This window comes from Populus nigra, chromosome 9, assembly GCF_951802175.1.
Source record: "Populus nigra chromosome 9, ddPopNigr1.1, whole genome shotgun sequence".
NCBI lineage: Eukaryota > Viridiplantae > Streptophyta > Magnoliopsida > Malpighiales > Salicaceae > Populus > Populus nigra.
This window is the reverse complement of record NC_084860.1, coordinates 17,205,856-17,226,020: the sequence shown is the minus strand read 5'-3', so window position 1 is coordinate 17,226,020 and position 20,165 is coordinate 17,205,856. Positions and strand designations below refer to the sequence as shown.

Genomic DNA, 20,165 nt, shown 5'->3' with positions numbered 1-20,165 from the left:
CTTATTCATTTATAATATAAAGATAAAAACCACAAATAATTTTATCTGAAATATTATTTAGAATGATGTGATAGCAAAAATCTCAAGTTTACCCTAAAAGAAAGCTCAATGATAATTAAGGACATTTCACCTTTCTAGATTGATTTTCTTGATCTAGAAAACCAGGGTTTGTTCATCGTAGCAAACTCACCATGGTGGACTAATAAAAATAGAAACATCATTAGACAATAGCAAAAAAAAAAAAGAAATGGAGTTTAATTCAGGTAAAATGTACTACAGGTGCTAATTAATATATTTTTTATGCCACCAGTCCTTTACCTAGAATCTTTAAAAAATCAATTAGAGTTCCTAGTAGTCATAATATACTTGGTGGCGACTTCTCAACTAACAAAAGATATCTAGACTAGTCTGGGAAGGGTCGTTGCAATGTCGTGTTCTCGCGTGAAGGAGGAAGGAGAGGAAGACAAGTTAAGATGTTTTTGTCTTTTTTTAGAGCTGTGAAAAACACAGAAGGATAAGTTTTACTAGTTCTTCAGTACTATCTTTTTCATACAAGTAAACAGTTCTCTGGTTAACACTTCATTTTAAAGTGTTAACTAGAGAAGAGAAGCGGATTAAAAACATCTTAATTACATGAGTGATTCTTGTAGAGTTTTAGTACAAGAGAATAGCTAAATTGTAGTGCTTTCAAATTTCTAGATAATGATAGAAATATCAGATTATGTTATCTTTCTTAATCTTCTCCTGAGGTTCTCCGGTTGACAACCAGTAGTTTATTTTATTGGTTTGTTATTCAACTCCACAGTTTTCTCTACGTTGCTCTTCTATTCTCCCCTAAGCTCGAAGACTTGTAATCTTGAGGTAAAGGGTTCAATTCACGTCTTCACAACATCTTACGTACGTGATCATTAATACCAGACTTAAGTGGATCATTAAAGGCACATTAGCATATTATTCAATATTTTGTAAATTGTTCACCAAATTGCTGTATTTTATTAAATAATTTAGATCTGATCATCATCGAGGATTCAACAACCACGATTATTGTACGACGTCTTTCTACTAAATTTCGAGTGCTACATGACAGAATGGCTTGCTTATTACACATCATTTTGGGACAGTAATTACTGTTTATTTAACCAAATTATTACAACAAATCAAGGATGCTGGTTCTGTAAAAAGTGCCTAAACATGGTGATCTAACCACCCTTCTTTCTGGCCCCTTGTTACTCTTCAGCTTCTCTATCTCATGTGAAGTGGAAGAGGTGGGATGCTTTGTTCATGCCTGAAAATGTTGTCAGGATCAACTTTGCTCTTCACTAATGCCAACCTGTAGAAGTTACCCTTGAAGTATTTAGCACCCCAGACACTTGCCTTAATAAAGCTAGTGTTAGTATTCCTGTTGATGCCCAGATCAAGATCCCTGTAATTCACATATGCTTCCCTTGGATTCTTGGAAACATAAGGTGCCATGTACTTGTAAAGCTCCCTGATCCACTTTACGTGCTTTCCAACATTCCCTGAAGCATCCTGCCAGCCAGTTACATACTGGATCATGAATAGATCACCTTTTCTATGGGGGAAAGGAGTCTCAAACTCAGAGATTTTGCTCATCATTCCACCAAAAGGATTCCATATCATGAAACCGCCTTCTTCTTTGAAAAGCCTTTTCCAAATACCTTTCAGTGCAGATTCAGGGATAGGTTCTTGGACAAAATCTGACTTGGCTTTGAAGTAGCTCTTCAATACGTTATTTGCTTGAAGTAAAGCTTCGGGAGGTGTATTGCTCGGATAGCTGCCAGTGTATAGCACAGATTCGAGCCAGGTAGTTTCGATGCAATCCTTCTGTGTCAGGCCCAATTCTGGAAAGCTAGATTCCATTACCCTGAGGAGTCTCTTGGCATCACCAAGAAACACGGCATTATAGGAAGTTGTGATAGTTCTGTTGCCTTTGGTACCGGCTGTTTGAATGCTAACTCTAATGAAGAGATCTTCGTCGAGTTTGTCAGCAACTTGCTGCCATCTATAGAGGAGCTTAGTGGCGCCTTGTTCCAAGGTCTTAGTAACTGTAAAGACTGTTACAGTTTCTGGAACAGGGACCAACTTTACTTTCCAGGCAGTAATAATACCAAAGCTTCCTCCTCCTCCTCCTCTGATTGCCCAAAAAAGTTCTTCTCCCATGGCTTTTCTATCAAGAATCCTGCCCTGAGCATCGACTATGCGAGCATCGATGACATTGTCAGCACCGAGGCCATATTTCCTCATCATAGCACCATAAGCACCACCTGTAATGAGCCCACCCATGCCTAAACTGGTGCAAAGGCCAGCAGGGAAACCATGCGTTTTACTTTTTTCAGCAATCCTGTAGTAAAGTTCACCATTTGTGGCGCCAGCCTGAACCCAAGCGCTATTATCTTCGATGTCAACGTCAACAGACCGTAGCTTGGCAAGGTCTATAATAATGAAAGGGGATTCAATTGCAGAGACATACGAGACAGCCTCGTAATCATGGCCTCCACTGCGAACTCTAAAGTGAATTCCAAGCTGTTTGCAGCAAGCAACAGCTGCTTGAATGTCGGATTCATTGAATGGTGTGAAGATAAACTCTGGCTTTGGCACTGAAGGCAATGTATACCTCAGGTTTTGAGCAGTAGAAAGTAAAACTGTGGTGAATGAAGAGTTATTAATTGGAGTGTACAAGGCAGTGGAGAAAGGAAAGGAGGATTCTGAAGTCGTTGAGAGACATTGTAGAAACCTATCCTGAATTGGGTATGAAAATACAAATGGAGATAGGAGTACAAGTATTGAAAGAATGGAAGCAATTGGAAACACCATTTTTGCCTGCTTATTTCTCTATCTCCCTGGCTTGTGTATCAAAAGCAGAAGCCCCAAGATTACTTATATAGTAATCTTGATGAGTATGAGTCACATTAATCAGGGATTAAATGTAAGCCTTATTGTAATGATTTTTATTATATCTTCAACAACCAACAGGCAACTTGGGCCTAGATATTGGTCATCTATGCTTTTCCCATGTGAAATTCCTGTTTTGATAAATATTTTACCTGACTTTTCTGCTAAAGGGTTCTTCAGAAACTAGACGGAAACTTGTTCTGGTCACCATTTGGTTTCTCATTATATTACTCCATTCACATGATCTTAACCATTTCTTAGTGCTTGGCGCTACATGTGTTGGGCTATTATAGAGTTCATACTGGCTCCAACCCTTTGAGATTCTGAAATAACCTGCTTCTGCAACTATTGAAAATCTCACTGGTAGGAGAACATTATTCGTTTGCATACTTTAGTCCTAGCCCGCAGCCAATCAAGAAATTTAAACTAAAATTCTTAATTGATTGCCATTCACACATATATTATTTGGTTGGTATGAATTAAAAGTCATCTCTTATTTATGTTTTATAATAATAATTCTACGACTCTTTTTTTTCTTCTTTCAAAACTAGGTTTCTTCAAGTTCCAAGGGAATTTTACCTCTTGTCAGCAGTATCATTGAATTGAATGTCCATTTCAGCATATATATATAGTGTTATTAATTCTATAATAAGTAAGGGATTGTCATCTACATTATTATCCAGAACTCCATCCTTAGCTTTCCTTAGAAAAAACTTCGTAATCTCCATCCTTAGTTTTCCTTAGAAAAAACTTTGAAATCTTGAAGGACTAATAATTGAGAGCAAACTAATATAGAATACGTCATGGTTGAGGATTTCTGAAGGGTCAAAGATTGTTAGCCTCCAAGAATACAAAAGCCTAACCCAGATTGGCGGATCAGGTCCACTATAACATCGAGTTCATGCCTGTTGCAATATTTAGCAGCCGACATTGAAGACCTACTATCGTATGCTTTGAAACCTTTTCTTTTTTTCATAAACTCATGATTCTTTTCCTTTGTTTTCTCATTTAATATATTTCAAATCACTTGAATGAAAAAAAATATATATAATAAAGCTATTTTTGTTTTGACAATAATATGTATTAAACTAAAAAATAATATATATATATATATATATATATATATATATATATATATATATGAGCTAGTATGTACAACATGGTTCACTTTCATTTTTAACGGGGTTCCTAGGAAACAATCATCTCATAAAGTAATTAATATGCTAATTTTTCTTTTAAATGATTCTTACTTCAACTCAAAGTTATTAAATCTAATTAGACTAGGAAGTAATCTCGAAACCTAATTACAAATTTGATGATTTAAATTAAATTGATTTGAATCAATCTAGAACGATAAGTTGATAAATTAATATTATTATTATTATTTTAAATCAAATTAGGTTTTATCTAAGTTATAAGTTGACACACTAATTAATTTTCACCGTATTTAATTTAAAACCTGATCTAAATGGACCACTAAGCCTAGCTATTTTTTTTGGTGAAAAGCCTTGCCAATTTTAATAACAACGCATGCTTAGTGGAATCTTGTTATTAATATTGGATTATAACATATATTGCAACACCGACCATGCCTCAATTTTTTCAACCTTTTTTCATTTGTTTCACTACTAGAAAATTAGCAAATTCAAATAGGCACACCAACTAAGTATTTTTATCACTAAATTATGCTGAATTTTTTTGAATGAATATGTCATTGTAATATTCATAGATAAACACCAACAGAACTATTCTCATGATATACAGAGAGAATCATAGTGAGAAAAAAAAAATAAAAAGAAACAAAAAAATACGATGACATGTTATTTTTACAGAAATATTTAAATTTATTGATTAAATCCGTCGATAATATTTAATTTATGTCCTGACCCTCCTCTCTCCCTCCCCCATTTCTTCTTTTTCCTCAATTTTTCTTTACAACAAACAACACCCCACCCCAACACACACACAAACACATAATTTTTTTTTTATCTCAAATCAACCTCCCACTACAAATTTAGTTACTCTAACACTCAATTTGTCAGCATCTTGTTTAAGTTTAAATTTGTTAATTTTTGTTGCATATGTCATGACTCAATTTTAACCCCTATTTTTGTATATTTTTTTAAAAAAAATAAAAAACAAATATGTTTTTTCAGTAGTTTTTTTAAATTTTTATGTGTCAAAAAAACAAATCTTGTAAATAAAAAAAATACAAAATGCAAAAATAGAAACAATTAAATACAAAAAAGTTGGGGTTTGAAATTGGATTGATAATTGAGCTTCACAAGTAAAAATAAAGTTTGAAAATTTTTGAATCATAAGTGAGATATATGAATTGAAGAGTAAATCAAAGAAAAGAGTTTAATTTGATTTGATTTTGCTGAGAGTGAAAAAAACTTGAAGTTCAATGTTGATTTTGAAATAAATGGTCAAATTAGAAATCAATGAAGATTTTAATTGAAGAAGAAAAGTCAATTAAAAGTTAGATTGATCAAAATTGTATAATTAGAGATATAATTAAAAAGAAAAAGATGATTTAGGGTAAATTGAATAAAATTAAAAAAATTCAAAATCCAAGGATTGTTACGAGAACAAGGAATGTCTGCCTGTATTCTTACTCCAGTCCATTTCAATCAATTTAATTCAATTTAGTCCAAATTGATTCATTGATTTCAATCATATTAGTCCAATTGGATTAATTTATTCAATTTTAATTCCAGAGATTGTAATCACCCAACTATAGCCAGATTCTTGAGCGGTTAAACCCCAAAATCCAGCAATTAATTTCAGATTTTGGATTGCAGTCCTAAGCAATTAAGTCCAGATACCAATCTCATTCAGCTAAAAGGATTGACCATACACAGAGCCTTCATGATCCATTTCCTTCAAACGCCATAACTACCCAGTTCCATTCCTCTTATTTCCCACACAGAGACCATCGCCATTGCCATTCCAGTTCCACTGTCCAGATTAACCATAACCACAACACCTCAATAGACTACCAATTGACCTCTCCAGCCAACCATCGATCACTGATACTATATTTCAGAACTACCAGCCTCTCATTCAACTAAAGGATTCACATAACAGCACACCCTAGACCAGCAACACAAAAGCTTCCATCCTTCACTCTCTGCCCCAGCCCTGCCCAACCAGCAGCAGCCTCTCCATCTTGCATCTACCAGCGAGAACAACTATCAGATTGACCACCATGGATTAGCCACTACCAAAACCAATTAAACCATATATCCACGACCAGCCCTTGCTTTAACATCCGAAACCACCCAAGTCACCCACTGCCAGCGTCTTCTTCTTCTTTTTTCTTCTCTCATCAACCCAAACCAGCCTTCATCCCCATCTACAGACGAGAGCCCAGAAATTCCATTCCCACAGTGAGCCCCACCACTGTACACCCAAGCCTCCATTTTCACCATCATCAACCACCCACGGTTGACCCATCAGGGCTCCGTCCCTTCCCTTCATCACCAATAAGCAGCACCAAAGGAAACCCATTTCCAAGTCATCCCCAAATACAGCCCCCAACGAACCCAACTCGCAGCACCCGTAACCTCTCCTTCATCCACAAAGAACTGAGACTGTAATCACCATACAGACCCAAAAACCCACAATCACAGCCTTCCACCGACAGCTCCCTCTCCATTTTAAAAAATACCAGCACAGGAACAAAGGAGGGGACTAAGGAAAGAGAACCTCCAGAAAAAAATCAAACCTGAAACCCATGGTCTACCTTGCATAGCCAACACAACAAAAAGAGAAAGAAACAGCCACAATGAAGAGAAGAGTTGAATATTGGTCACGGTCTTTCTTTTTAGAATGAGAGAAGGCTGAGAATGTTGAGAAGTTTTTTGTAACAAAATAAACCAGTGCTTTTGTCTTTGCTGTACAGGGAATAATTCCGTAATATTTTCCGCTCATAGGATTTAATAATTTGCATTGAGTAAGGGAAGTGTTCGAAGTTGTTGGTATTTCTTAAAAATTTAAAATTTATTTTTAAAAAACTTATTTTTTATATTTTTAAATCAATAGGTTAATATTAAAAAATATTTTAAAAAAATAAAAATATTATCTTAATATATTTCTAAATAAAAAATATTTTAAACTACAATTATTATTAAACTCTTAAACTTCATCTAAATATAATTTAATCAATACTTGCTGAAATACAATGATGTGCATCAGGTTCATTTTTAAAAAACCAACAAAAATAAATGTTCTAAAATCCAATCTTATTTTTACATGTATTTTTTTCTTTAAGGATCAATGTCTAGATTTCAAATCAAATATGAGTTACGTTGAACAAAAAAAATCTTTTTAGAACTTAATGTCAAACATCTTCAACAATTCTTATATTTTCAAGGGACTGATATCATTTTCTAATATATCTAAAGATCAACATTAAACTTTTAACAAAATTAGAAATACAAAAAAAACTAAAAACAATTAGAATAATTGATGACAATCAAAAAGATAAATTTAAGAAAAAAAACACATAATAAAAGTAATCTTTCATAAGAAAGAATGCTGGAAGGGTGATGTTGTTCTTTTCTTGGATATAACTAACATTTTACCTGAATCTCTGAAATCAGTACTGATTTTTAGGATCCCTTGTTCCCTTTAATTACTAAGTGGTGACTCCAATTTTTTATTTTGCCCTCTTTTTGCAATGTCTGCTGAGGTGCAACAACATATTTTTGTAGGGTGTGTGTGTATGTATTATTTGAGTATTTACTTGTTTTATAGCTTTTTCTCATAGAAATCTAGTGTATGAATGTATGATTTGTACATGGTAGAGTTTGTTTGAGATTTTTTAAAATTGTATTTGTTTATAAATTGATGAGATTTATTTTGAATTTGTGAATTAGGTGTTTTGTGATGAAATAAATAATGGTTTATTTAACAGGTTCGTTTTATATTTTATCAGTTTTATTGTTGAGTTGAAATTTTCAGTAAATGTATAGAAATTTAAATTTATGTAGATAATTGATAATGAATTAGTTGAATTATTAAAATAGTTTGAACAAGTTTAAGTTAAACCAATGTTCTTTAATTTATTTAGTTTACGTAATTAATTAATACATTTTGTCATCAATATTCTATATAGGTTTGACATAAGTAATGGATAATCGTTCATGGATGTATCGAGATTCACCACAATTGTTGTGTAGGATGAATTATTGTAATGAGATTTAGGGTTTTATTAATTATATACTATCTAATCCAAGAAATATTAGTGGAGGCGATATTAAATATTCATATAAAAGATGTAAAAATAAAAAGTTTATTGATCCAAATGTTGTAACTACAAATCTTCTACAAAAAAGGTTCATGGAGAAATACTTGTGTTAGTTTGCACATGGAGAACCATATGTTCCTTATGAGACCATGGTAGAAAAGATAGTTGGGTTAACTTCTAGTTTTAGCAATGTGCATGAAGTTATAGATGACAATAGTAATCATCGTCAGAATATGGTTATGGATATGATGAGAATGAATTAGGGTTATGTCGGTCAATCTCCAATAGTAGATGAAGAACCCAATACAGACGCGACCAAGATTTTTGATCTTTTGAAAGACTCCGACGAACTATTATGGGATAGGTGTACAAATCACAGTAAATTATCGGTCATTGCACATATGTTCACCATTAAGTCAGATCATGAGTTGAGTGAAGTCGGTTATAATAGAATTCTTGAATGGGCAAAAGCATTTTACCTGAAAGGAATAGGCTGATAGAGAACTTTTATGCTATCAAATCCATGATAAAACCCCTCGATCTAAGATAACATAAAATTGACATTTATCCAAACTTCTACATGTTGTACTACCTTAAAAATATAAAGTTGAATGAGTGTAAAACATGTGGGCATGCTCATTATAAACCCAATGTATATAGAAAACTTATATGCTTTCTAATCACAACTAGACTGCAAATGTTATTGATGTCACCAAACACTACTAAGCACATGACATGGCATCATTTACATGATGTGGTGGATGGAGTGATGGTGCACTTTTCTGATGATAAAACCTATAAATATTTTAATAGGGTGCATCCTTAGTTTTCAATGGAATTAAGGTACATGCATCTTGGTCATGTACACACGAATTCAATCCATTCGGTTCACTGTTATTTCTTATCCTTGTTAGTCGATGATACTAACGATTTATAACTTGCCACTATAGATGTGTTTGATATCAGAATTCATATTTTTATCTACGATCATACTCAACCCTAATAGTCTAGGTCAAAATATAGATATTTATCTTGGTCTGTTGATTGATCAGTTGAAATAGTTGTGGTCATCCGGGGCTTTGACATATAATGTATTGAGGACACAAAAGTTTTAGAAAAAAGCAACTTTGATGTGAACTATCAATGATTTTTCTGTGTATGGAATGGTTTTTAGTTGAAGCACGCATGTAAAACTAGCATGTCCATATTGTATGAAAAATAACAAGGCATTTATGTTAACAAATGATGGTAACATGCCTTTTTTTTTATTTCCACCAATGATTTTTGCTAACGGGTCACAAGTATAGAAAAGACTTTTTTTTTAGCAGAGTTGAAAAGGATGTTACACCTTCGCTACTGTAAAGTGAAGAATTCTATGATTTGATATTGGAGTACGATGACATTGTGTGTACGTGGTTTTCAATCCAATAAGCAGAAATTTCCTGATTTTGATTTCACCATAATTGGGTAACGTGAAGTATTTTCTAGGAGTTTTCTTATTGGAAAACTAATCTTCTATGCCATAACCTTGATGTCATGCACATTAAAAATAATGTGTTAGGAAATATTTTTAACATGGTTATGGACGTGAAAGGGAAGACAAACGACAACATTAAGGCTAAAATGGATATATCTTTGTTTTGTCACCATAAAAATATAGAGTTGGTTTATGATAGGTCACGTGTCGCAAAGCTCAAAGCCAACTTCGCCTTAGAAAATAATGCATAGTTACTTGTCTATCAATGAATTAAGAGTCTGTGTTTTCTGATGGATATGCTTCAAACATATCAAGGTTGGTGAATTTGAAAGATTGCAGATTGTAAAGGGGTTGCATTGCTAGGGTTAGAAAGTAAAATTCTTAATTTATAGTATCTTGTTTAGATACACTATATAGATGTTTTAGTAGATACTTTTATGTTTTAGTGGAATAGGTCTAAGTTTAAGAAAAGACTGATTGTATCAGACTATGTTAGTACCTTAAAACGGACATAACATGAAATCTAACTTTTAGCTTGGACTCAAATTTTTCCATGTGATTCTACATGCAATTCTCACATGGAAAGTCACTTATTGTTTATTGAATAGTTTTATCTCAATAGTCAGAATTTTGTTATTTTTTTCTAGAAGTTTTTGGATTTATTATTTTATTTTAGATTCTATTTTAATTTCCTAAATACCTTTACACTTTAGATTATTTCTTAGTAAAGATAGGTTTTTTTAGTTTATTTAAAGATGTTGTAAACCTCTTGAAGATATAGCCATAATGTAATTATTTTCTTTGTGAATTTAGAATTCATTCGCAACTCTTTTAAATGTATGTGTTGTTGTTGTTGTAGCTTTTACCTGCATCATATAGCCTTGGGACTTAAATTGTATCTTTTACCTGCATCGATCATTGTAGCTTTAGGCAAGCTCGCTGCTCATATAACAAATCTAGAAAAAATAAAAAGAGAAAGACTTGCATTATAGAATTTGAAACCCGAAACAACAAAAAATCATTACAAATGTTCCAACTTGCAATTATGACAAACCTTCAAATAATGCAGGCACATGTAATCAAAATATACACAATATTTAAAATCCCAGGTGCATAATTGCTTTCGTTGGTCTGTGACTATATATGAATACCTGTAACTTCCCAAAAAATCGAACATGGGCACCTCAATCCTCCTCCAAGAAATATCTATTTGTATTCTATACATTCCATTTACCCAATTTAGTATATTAGTATAGTTAATAAGGATAGTTTTATTACAATAAGAGGCCATGTCAAAGTTCAGTATGAACAATGCGGTCGTTGTTGGAATCTGCAAGCTCAACCTTTTCTTCCGTCACGTCGTTGAGAATGTAGTCTTGGGAAACTTCTGTCTGCTCGAAGAAACTATAGTCTTTGTCATGGGAAGTTAAGCAATCAGCTGATGGGTGAACAATGCCATATCCAAAGCCTTCGGCCGAATTGCAGTAGGTCTCTACTGTGCCATCCTCCTTCTCCAAGTTTACGTTGCTCAGGACTATGGTGCTGCAAGGAGCTGTGTCACTGCAGGAAAACTTCATCGCTTTTGCACTCTTTGTAGTGCCACTAATATTGCGGTACATGATCTCGCTAATTCTTACTGCTGATGTCTAAAAAAAGGAGCAAAATTCTGATCAGATGACTAGGATAGTTATTAAAGAGTAGGTTGTCAAGTATGAATCTAGCACAAAAAATGGAATACGTACCTGGTTTTGGCACGATTTCGGGGAATCACAGTAGAATTGGTCAATGATGATGGGGTTATCAACATTGTCCATCCTGACATTTTCAAAACGTACCCCGCGAACATAACCATTACCTCCCTGCAGCATATAGAGATCCAGAGAGGATATTAGCAGGGGATTTTAGATGCATACTCCATCGAACATTCCTCAAGTCTTGTGAGAGAATATAATTTAAGCACTTCCAGAATCCGAACAGTTTTAACTATGTCCTAGAGTATTACCTGCCAAGTCTTAATCCTGACGCCATTCGTTGTCTCCCTGATAAGTGCAGTATCCAGGACCACCTTTGTGACTATGCCTGTTGAGTTGTCCTTCCCTAGACTTCCAATGCTGAGTGACAGAATTTAAAAGAAAAGGGTTAATAATGAAAACTTAGAATTTCAGTCCCAGCTCTTCTGTATAGATAATGGTAAAACTTGGCCTATAACATCTTCCTTTATGGGATATGACATGATGGCTAGAATCTCATATTTAACTCAACCTGACTCCATGTCCCGGTCCACAATATATTCCCTTCATCTTAATCGCAGAGCTACCGTTGACAATCGAGATGCAATCGTCACCTGAATATACCATAGAATCAACAAAATATGCAACCTGTCAGAAAGTTTGCCAATAATATCCCCAAGATCTCCATTCTAATTATGATATTCTTTACTTGGAGAATAGATGAGGAAAATAATGGGGTTAGCGTCTGAAAACCTGTTCCGATTTTGCAATCCTGGAGAACCACATTAGTTGATTGAGTAATATGGATTCCATCAGTGTTAGGACTGTCTCCAGGTGATGAGACAGTAACTTTAGATATTCTCACGGATGCTGACTTGGAAATCACAAAATTCATCTGCTGGCTGTTCTTTATAGTAAGACCTTTTACTTTCACTGCTGAGCTTGAATCAATGGTCAATGCCTGCAAACGCCTCATTGGTTAAATCCCTGACAATCTGCATAGTTTCTTTTTTCTCCCCGGAAGGATGAATTATATAATGAAGGGAAAAAGATCCTTACTGTTGGTGCACCTCTGCAAGGCTGTAAAGAAAGAAAAAGGAGTGTTAAATTCTGACCTATTCAAGTAGAGAAGCATGGATTAAACTATAGACTAGAATTTTTGAATAATCACATTGGACTTGTTCTTTTTGCAAGATGACGCCCACCATTTGCTGCCTGATCCATCAATAACTCCGTTCCCTTGGAAGAGGACTCCGTTCAGCTTAGAGAAATCAAGCCATAGTCGAGCGAGATCGGGGTCCCAGTTCTTAGGCTCATCAGGTGCTACAATTGTTCCATCTATCTGCAAAGTCGTGATGACAACAAATTGTAAAAGGTGAGATTATAATGCAACTGTTCGACAACATCTGCCAAGAAAGTGACAACAATTTCTGAAATATAAATTTGGATAGATTTCACTTGAAGCAACGTAGAAAATTACCTGGATGATCAACTTATCTTCACAAGGGCCCTTAAATCTTGTTGCATTAACTAAATAACGGCGCCCGGAGGGAACCAAGAATACTGATTTTGGGATAGCACAGGCGGTGCCCCAAGCTTTTACAAATGCCTGGTAATATCAGAACAGAACATGTAACCTGATTAGGACTATAGTCAATGTTGTTTATTTAGCTTTAGGCTAGCAGATATATAATTTGGGGAATATGTGAGATTCAAAATGTGGACTTTAACCTAGAAAGATCAATCATTAAAGTAAGTGACACAGTACTGAAAACCTTTAAAATAATTTCAAGATTTCTAATATGCACCTGGGTATCATCAGAAATTCCATCTCCAACAGCACCAAAGCTATCAACATTCACAAGAACCTTGCCACCTCGTTCACTACTCCATGACGGGATATCGAAAAGTTCCACATCATCTTCATCGTCTATCTCAAAGCTTTCAAGCTCCTCAAGCATGGCAAAGTTGTTATACACCAAGTTTTCAGCAACTCCATTAACCAAGATCAGCAAACCAAGCAAGGTAATGATGAATAATTTATCCATGATTGTGTAATGTGGATGTTCTACTTGAATGATTGGTTCATATAAATTGTTCCAAACATTGGATTTTAATTTATATGTGCATATTAGATTCGGAAATGAAGGGTTTTGTGGGCTTATGTCTTGGCTTAAAAGTTCATGAAGGAGCAACCTTTTTTACAAGCCTCGGACTTAAAGTACAAGGGAAATAAGAGTTCTTTGCTTTACTCTTCAACCAATAAACACAAGTTCACTTTCTGCCTTTGCCCTGTCTTAGTTTCCAAGCAGTAATGACTAATGCCTCCAAAGCTTGCTCCTCACCTCCTCTAATGGTCCAAAAAGAACTTTGTCTGCCATGATCAGCTCTTCCATGAACTTAACTTCTACGAGCATCGAGGACATTGTGTGCAGCAAGGCATTTTTTTTTCTCAACATGGAGCTGTATGCACTTCCAGTTCTGTATATTGTAAAGTTCCCTGATTACGGCCCCTGCCCGAGCCCCCATGTATGACTGTTAGGTTCTGCTGTTGACCCTGTAGCTGTAACGATGCGAGTGATATAATCTTACAGTCAATAGCGCAGCTTAGATCCCTTGGCTGAGAAGAGTGACCAGTTTAACACTCAGTTTCCAGGAATTAATATCAAAATTTAATGGAACTAAAATTATATATCATTATTTTTTTTTTCTATTTTACTAAAATTATTTAATAAGGAAAGTTAGTGAAAAAATGATGCTTAGTTTAATAAAAATCTGAAAAACATAGAAATTTATATTTAAAATTATTTAATTAGAAACCAAAAAAGATATTTAATTAATTTTATATCTAATATATATATTTATATTTAAATATTTTATTTATAGTATTTATCACATTTATATCAAGTGCCTTGGATTGATCTTTGTTTTGACAATCTGCATTCATAATTAAGAGGGTTATGAATTTAACTTTGATCTTCACTTATATCAACCAACTGGATTCATTCCTTAAACGCCTAATACACTTAGTCTTGCCTTCCAAAATTCAACACGATTTCTCGTTTTAGTGGTTTCAATATAATTTGCCTCTAAAAAATCTATATTCGGGGCCTGACAGTGGCAAAATTAAATATTGCTAACAAAAACGTGGCTTTGAAGGCAGATTTTTTATTTCTTTCTGACTAATTCTAACTCAACAGCATTATAGTATTTTTTTTTATTTTTTTTTGTTAGTGTATAGAAAAGACAAAAACATGTTTAGTTGTAAAAATAAAGATAGAAACATAAAATAAATCTGTTTTTAAAGCAGTTTTGTAATGAATTTCTGTCATTTGAAAATACTAGGCATATAGGGACATGTACCCTTTATCTCCATTGTCTTTATCTCTGTACTAACCAAATGCTAAGTGCTTTAAAAGGACTTATGATGAAGACATAATTAGCTATACATTTCTAACATCTTGCGAAAGGACATCAACTATTGACCTGATCTTTTGTTCTTCTAGGTTCTGGCCTTAACCTTATATGTCCTATTTTCAGTTAATTTTTCATATTATTGCTGACATTGTGATGTGGTTTGTTATTGTGTATGCAATATTGCAGAAGCAAGCATGCCTTAATTAACTAATGGCAAACCAGCTGACATTTGCAGCATATGACCACAATATCAACTTTCTACGTAGATTTTAGCTCACAGGAGAGCATAACTATTGCATCATATGTATCACTTTCCTACAAATTACTTTTGGCTATAAATATTTCCTAGGCATGCATATAAAATTACTCTTCAATCTCTTTTTCTCATGGAAAGTGAAAGCGGTGGAATGCTGTGTTCATGCCTGAAGAAGTTGTCAGGGTCAGCTTTTGTCTTCACTTTTACTAATCTTTTGAAGTTACCCTTGAAGAAATTGGCACCCCAAACGCTTGCTTCTATGAAGCTTGTGTTAGTCTTCTTGTTCATCCCCAAATCAAGGCATGTTATACCTAAGATCAATGCCTAGAATTAAGAAAACACAGTGTAACGTGACTTACATCCACAAAACTATTAATTTTACTCACAAAAGATAAAACAGAAAATTACATCACAAAAGAAAGAGACTATCTCAACTCAGCTCACAAGCCCTCTGTAACTTTCACCTCACTTATCTCTATCACTCTGTGTTTCTTGTTCGGTGTCTATGGCTCTTACAAACCCCTATATTTATAGTTGAAATGGGGAGCACACACCAGGATACTTTCCCTTTGATTTGGTAGACATACCCCTAAATCTCTTCCCTGAAAATCCATTCCTTTTCAGCTTGATTTGCAGCTGGTATTGAGCCTAATTTGCCTCCATTCACAACAAGGTCCCCACGGAAAGGTGTCATGTGTTTGTAAACGAAGTTTCCTAGTCAAATCTATTTATGCTTTGCCCAATCCTCAGAAGGATTAAGCCAGATGGTGAAGTAGCCGATCATAAACAGATTACCTTTCCTATGAGGGAAGGGAAGATGAGATTCTGATATCTTGCTCCTCTTCTGGAAAACCAGCTGACATTTGCAGCATACAGACTCCTAAGATAAATTCCAAGCTGTTTTGAGCAAATAACAACAGCTTCGACATGATATTGATGCATGTTAAGACACCATCAAGTGAGCAGCAAACATGCACTGATTCCAGAATCAAATCTTAGCAAACATAGCAAGGAACACTGTCAAAGTGCAGAATCTTTGAAAGTGTTCCTTGCTATGTTTGCTGCAGATTTGGTAATTCTGGAATCAGTGCATGATTGCTGCTCACTTGATGGTGTCTTAACAATGCAAAGGTGGGAAGATAAACTCAGGTCTCGGAACTGATGGCAAGGTGAACCTCAAGTTTTGAGAAGTAGAGTGCAAAATAGTGGTGAATGAAGGGTTGTTTAGGGTGTAAGAAGTAGTGGAAAACGAGATGGAATTGTTAGAGTTTCTTGAGAGACATTGTAGAAAACTATTTTGGATTGAAAGCAATGAAACTATCGATGGTGATAACAGAAGAACTAGAAGTATTGAGTAATGAAAGAGAAAGAAGGAACCATATTGTTGCCTTTCTTGCTTCTCTGCTTTGCATTTTACAATTGGTCTGAGCATTACTCTACTTCTACGAATCCAAACATCACTTTAGCTCAGCCAGTATCATTTAGTCAGGAGTCTCTTTTAACTTTTTGTTGGCTTGTTTTTCTTTGAGAAGGCTGAAGAGGAGCATAAACCCATTGGATTCCTTAACTAGCAAGGTTCTAAGAATAGGTTCTGATTGATTTGAACTAGCAAACTCGGAATTTCTTCTTTTGAGAATGAAAGATGGAATTCTGACTGTTGCAGCTTTAGCTTGGCCAAAGGTATGTATGTAGCTAAGTTTAGTCCAGATATGCTTAGTCTTGATGTATGAAAATTGGTCCGGAAATACTCTAAATGTCGAGTTTATTAGGCATGAAATCGATATATGCGTGTGCGATGCAAAACCTAACAAGTGGATTGGTTTGCAGATTTTACAAATAATTCAGGTGCTCATCTCAGAATTGTCTATCTGATGTCTGTGTTCTTCTATAAGACATTCTCTGCGTTTCAAAAAAAAAGTTGATTGATTTGCACACTAAAGATCCTCATTGCTTTGAAAAGTGATGCTACGCTTATGTGTAATTTATGATTCTTTTTTTCTACTTTTCTAATTGAAATTATAGTTTTAAAACAACATCTGGAGTGATTCAGAGCAAAGTGAAGCACACAAGTAGAGAGGTTGATCTAAAATAAAATTAAAAGGTAAAAATAATGTTATTTTGATCAAAATAATTTGTTTTTTCAGGTTTAACCCAGTTTATTCATCTCAGGTTAACCCGGGATTTTAAATGAGTTAAACCGAGTTCATTCTTTCTTTAATTATTTTTTAACTCGAACTGATCCATCCCTTAAATTAATTAGATCCCGAGTTAACCACCTGTGTAGATTTTATAGCTAGCATACCTATCCATAACCTCGTAGTAAATTTTTCATTTGTTATTTAGAATATATATATATATATATATATATATATATATATCAGTTGAACTTTATCTTCACTTGCATCATCTTTGAAAAACATGACAGTTAAAATACTTGCCGTGCAATCTTTTTATTACCCGTGTCAAAGTCAAGAATTCCAGAAAACTATAGACATAAGACATCAAGATTTCTAACATCTTGCCAAGGAAATAATTTGCTAACTGGTCAAGAATCCTGTGATGCTGTTCAGGATTACGTCTTAAAATGGGAAGTAAAAATTGGTAAGGAAACACTGTTTTTTTAATACAACACCTGAGACATATTGGTGCATTTCTTTAAAATTTCTTATTCCTGTTTATACTAAACTTTAAACTATATTTAAATATATATAAAAAAAAAATTTCTGGCTGTGATCTGATGGAGACGACTATGGTGCACCTACCAAACATATCTGTAGCCATGAATTCTTCTTCAGTTTCTCATGGAAAGTGGGAGAGGTGGGATGCTTTGTTCATGCTTGAAGAAGTTGTCAGGATCAACTTTGGTCTTCACCAGTACCAATCTGTAGAAGTTATCCTTGAAGTATTTGGTGCCCCAAACACTTGCTTCCTTGAAGCTTGTGTTAGTCTTCTTGTTCATGCCCAAATCAAGGTCCCTATAATTGACATATGCAGTCCTTGGTTGAACATAAGGTTTCATGTACTCATAAACGTTCCTAATCCAATCTAGATGCTTTGCATCATTCTCTGAAGGATGATCCCAGCTGGTCATGTAGCGGATCATGAACAGGGTACCCTTTCTATGAGGGAAAGGAGTCTGATTTTCTGAAATTTTGCTCATCATTCCACCATAAGGAGTCAATGCTATATTAGGACTCTCTTCTTCTAACAACCTTTCAAATAAACCTTCAAGTATGGTTTCAGATATGGGTTCTTTTGCATAGTCTGACTTGGCTTTGAAGTAACCCTTGTATAAATTCTTCCTTTCAAGTAGAAATTCAGGTGTTGTACCATTGGAGTATCCAGCTACAAAGAGCACAGAATTGATCCAGCTTGTTTCAATACAATCCTGTCTTGTCAAACCCAATTCAGGGAAGCTGTCTTGCATTACTTGGAGGAGTCTTTTGGCATCACCAAGAAACAAGGAAATATAAGTGGTTGATACTGTTCTTTTTCCTCCGTTACCAGCACCAGCCAATTGTAAGATGACTCTGATGAAGAGATCCTCGTCAAGTTTATCAGCAACTTGTTGCCATCTACTAAGGATTTTGATAGCACCTTGTTCCAGGGTCTTAGTAATCTGAAAAACTGTCACAGTTGATGGAACTGGAACCAATTTTACTTTCCAGGCAGTAATGATTCCAAAGCTGCCTCCTCCACCTCCTCTAATTGCCCAGAAAAGATCTTTCCCCATGGCTTTCCTGTCAAGAACTCTTCCATGAACATCAACTATGCGTGCGTCGATCACATTGTCTGCTGCTAGGCCATATTTTCTCATCAGATAACCATAAGCGCCTCCTGTGATGTGCCCACCAATACCTATGGTGGTGCAAAGACCAGCTGGGAAACCATGAGTTTTGCTTTTCTCAGCAATTCTATAGTAAAGTTCACCATTCGTGGCACCCACTTCAACCCATGCGCTATTATCATCGATATCGACACTAATGGATCGAAGGTTGGCGAGGTTTACAACAATGAATGGTTTTTCAATTTCAGAGACATAAGAGAGTCCCTCATAGTCATGGCCTCCGCTAAGGACTCTAAGATGAATTCCAAGCTGCTTTGAGCAAATAACAGCAGCTTGGATGTGAGATTCCTGTAATGGAGTGAATATAAACTCTGGTTTTGGTAGTGAAGGCGTTGTGAATCTGGGGTTTTGAGCAGAAGATTGCAGAATAGTAGTGTATGAAGAGTTTTTTGGAGTGTACAAGATGGTGGAAAAGGGAAAGGAGAGTTGAGAATTTTTTGAGAGACATTGCAGAAAGCTATCCTGAACTGGAAGTGAGAGTAACAACGAAGGATGTAAAAATAGAAAAACAAAAAATAACAGAATGGAAGAGCCAGAACAGGCCATTTTGCTTGTTTTTCCTGCTGCTTAGGCCTGTGTTTCAAGAACTCTTATAGAGAGCTGTGATCTGTGTATCATTTGGTCAAAACTCTATTTAATACTCTGTTTTCAGGGAACACAAACCCTCTAAAATAGATTTGCTTCTCCATGACCATACATACCGTTACAACTGACTTAGATTTGATTTTTACTGCATAACAATTGTAGAATGTTGACCAAATAGCTGATTAAAACTCCAATTATAGCTGGTATAGACAAACTTATTTATTAACATGTTCTAATCACATTTGGTTCATTGAATCTTGTAATAAATGACTTTTCCAATAGCTCATTTAGACTTAATCGCTGTTACGAAACTTTACCTTCCTGGCAATTCGACTAGAAGACGATAAGTACTCTGGGCTGAGTTTTAAAAAAATAAAAGGAATTGACCGGACAAAAATTCGTTAACATTTAAAATTTTAAAACAATATAGTTTTTTATTGTTTTCAATGAAAAAAATTTCTTTCTCGCTCAATTTATAACACGAACTTGACTATGTCAAGTGTTATGATCCGATTTTCAAACTTATGATTGACATATAGGCAAGATCTTTTTTCAGGTTTTCATATCTTTATAATCTAAATTTATATACAATTATTTTCATCTATAAAAACAAAACAAAGTCACTTATAAAAACAAAACAAAGTTTTACTCAACATAATAACATAATTAACCTCATAATATAAATT

The 20,165-nt window shown here is 34.6% G+C and overlaps 3 protein-coding genes across 3 annotated transcripts; all 3 read right to left on the bottom strand.

Moving 5' to 3' along the window:
* Positions 1–970: 970 nt before the first annotated feature.
* LOC133703909 (berberine bridge enzyme-like 26) lies at positions 971–2,882 on the bottom strand. Its single transcript, XM_062128646.1, has one exon. It carries the CDS (start codon positions 2,833–2,835, stop codon positions 1,243–1,245), a length of 1,593 nt encoding a protein of 530 aa, XP_061984630.1. The 5' UTR covers positions 2,836–2,882; the 3' UTR covers positions 971–1,242.
* A 7,719-nt stretch (positions 2,883–10,601) lies between these two features.
* On the bottom strand, positions 10,602–13,475 carry LOC133703060 (probable polygalacturonase At1g80170). The gene is made up of 9 exons (XM_062127463.1): positions 13,183–13,475; positions 12,855–12,983; positions 12,546–12,716; positions 12,434–12,454; positions 12,128–12,335; positions 11,907–11,988; positions 11,647–11,755; positions 11,387–11,503; positions 10,602–11,290 (listed from the first exon to the last, which is right to left on the bottom strand). The coding sequence occupies exons 1-9, from the start codon at positions 13,420–13,422 to the stop codon at positions 10,937–10,939; spliced, it is 1,431 nt and encodes a 476-aa protein (XP_061983447.1). The 5' UTR covers positions 13,423–13,475; the 3' UTR covers positions 10,602–10,936.
* Positions 13,476–17,589: 4,114 nt separating this feature from the next.
* Positions 17,590–19,509, bottom strand: LOC133703984 (monolignol oxidoreductase AtBBE-like 13). Its single transcript, XM_062128743.1, has one exon. It carries the CDS (start codon positions 19,438–19,440, stop codon positions 17,839–17,841), a length of 1,602 nt encoding a protein of 533 aa, XP_061984727.1. The 5' UTR covers positions 19,441–19,509; the 3' UTR covers positions 17,590–17,838.
* Positions 19,510–20,165: the final 656 nt, after the last annotated feature.

Excerpts from the sequence above, each read along its gene's own strand:
- LOC133703909 (XM_062128646.1), bottom strand. The coding sequence starts at position 2,835 with ATGGTGTTTCCAATTGCTTCCATTCTTTCAATACTTGTACTCCTATCT.
- LOC133703060 (XM_062127463.1), bottom strand. The coding sequence starts at position 13,422 with ATGGATAAATTATTCATCATTACCTTGCTTGGTTTGCTGATCTTGGTT. Across the intron at positions 12,455-12,545 it reads GCAAAAAGAACAAGTCCAAT|CCTTGCAGAGGTGCACCAAC; the intron begins GTGATTATTCAA and ends CTTTCTTTACAG. Across the intron at positions 11,504-11,646 it reads TCAGGATTAAGACTTGGCAG|GGAGGTAATGGTTATGTTCG; the intron begins GTAATACTCTAG and ends TATATGCTGCAG.
- LOC133703984 (XM_062128743.1), bottom strand. The coding sequence starts at position 19,440 with ATGGCCTGTTCTGGCTCTTCCATTCTGTTATTTTTTGTTTTTCTATTT.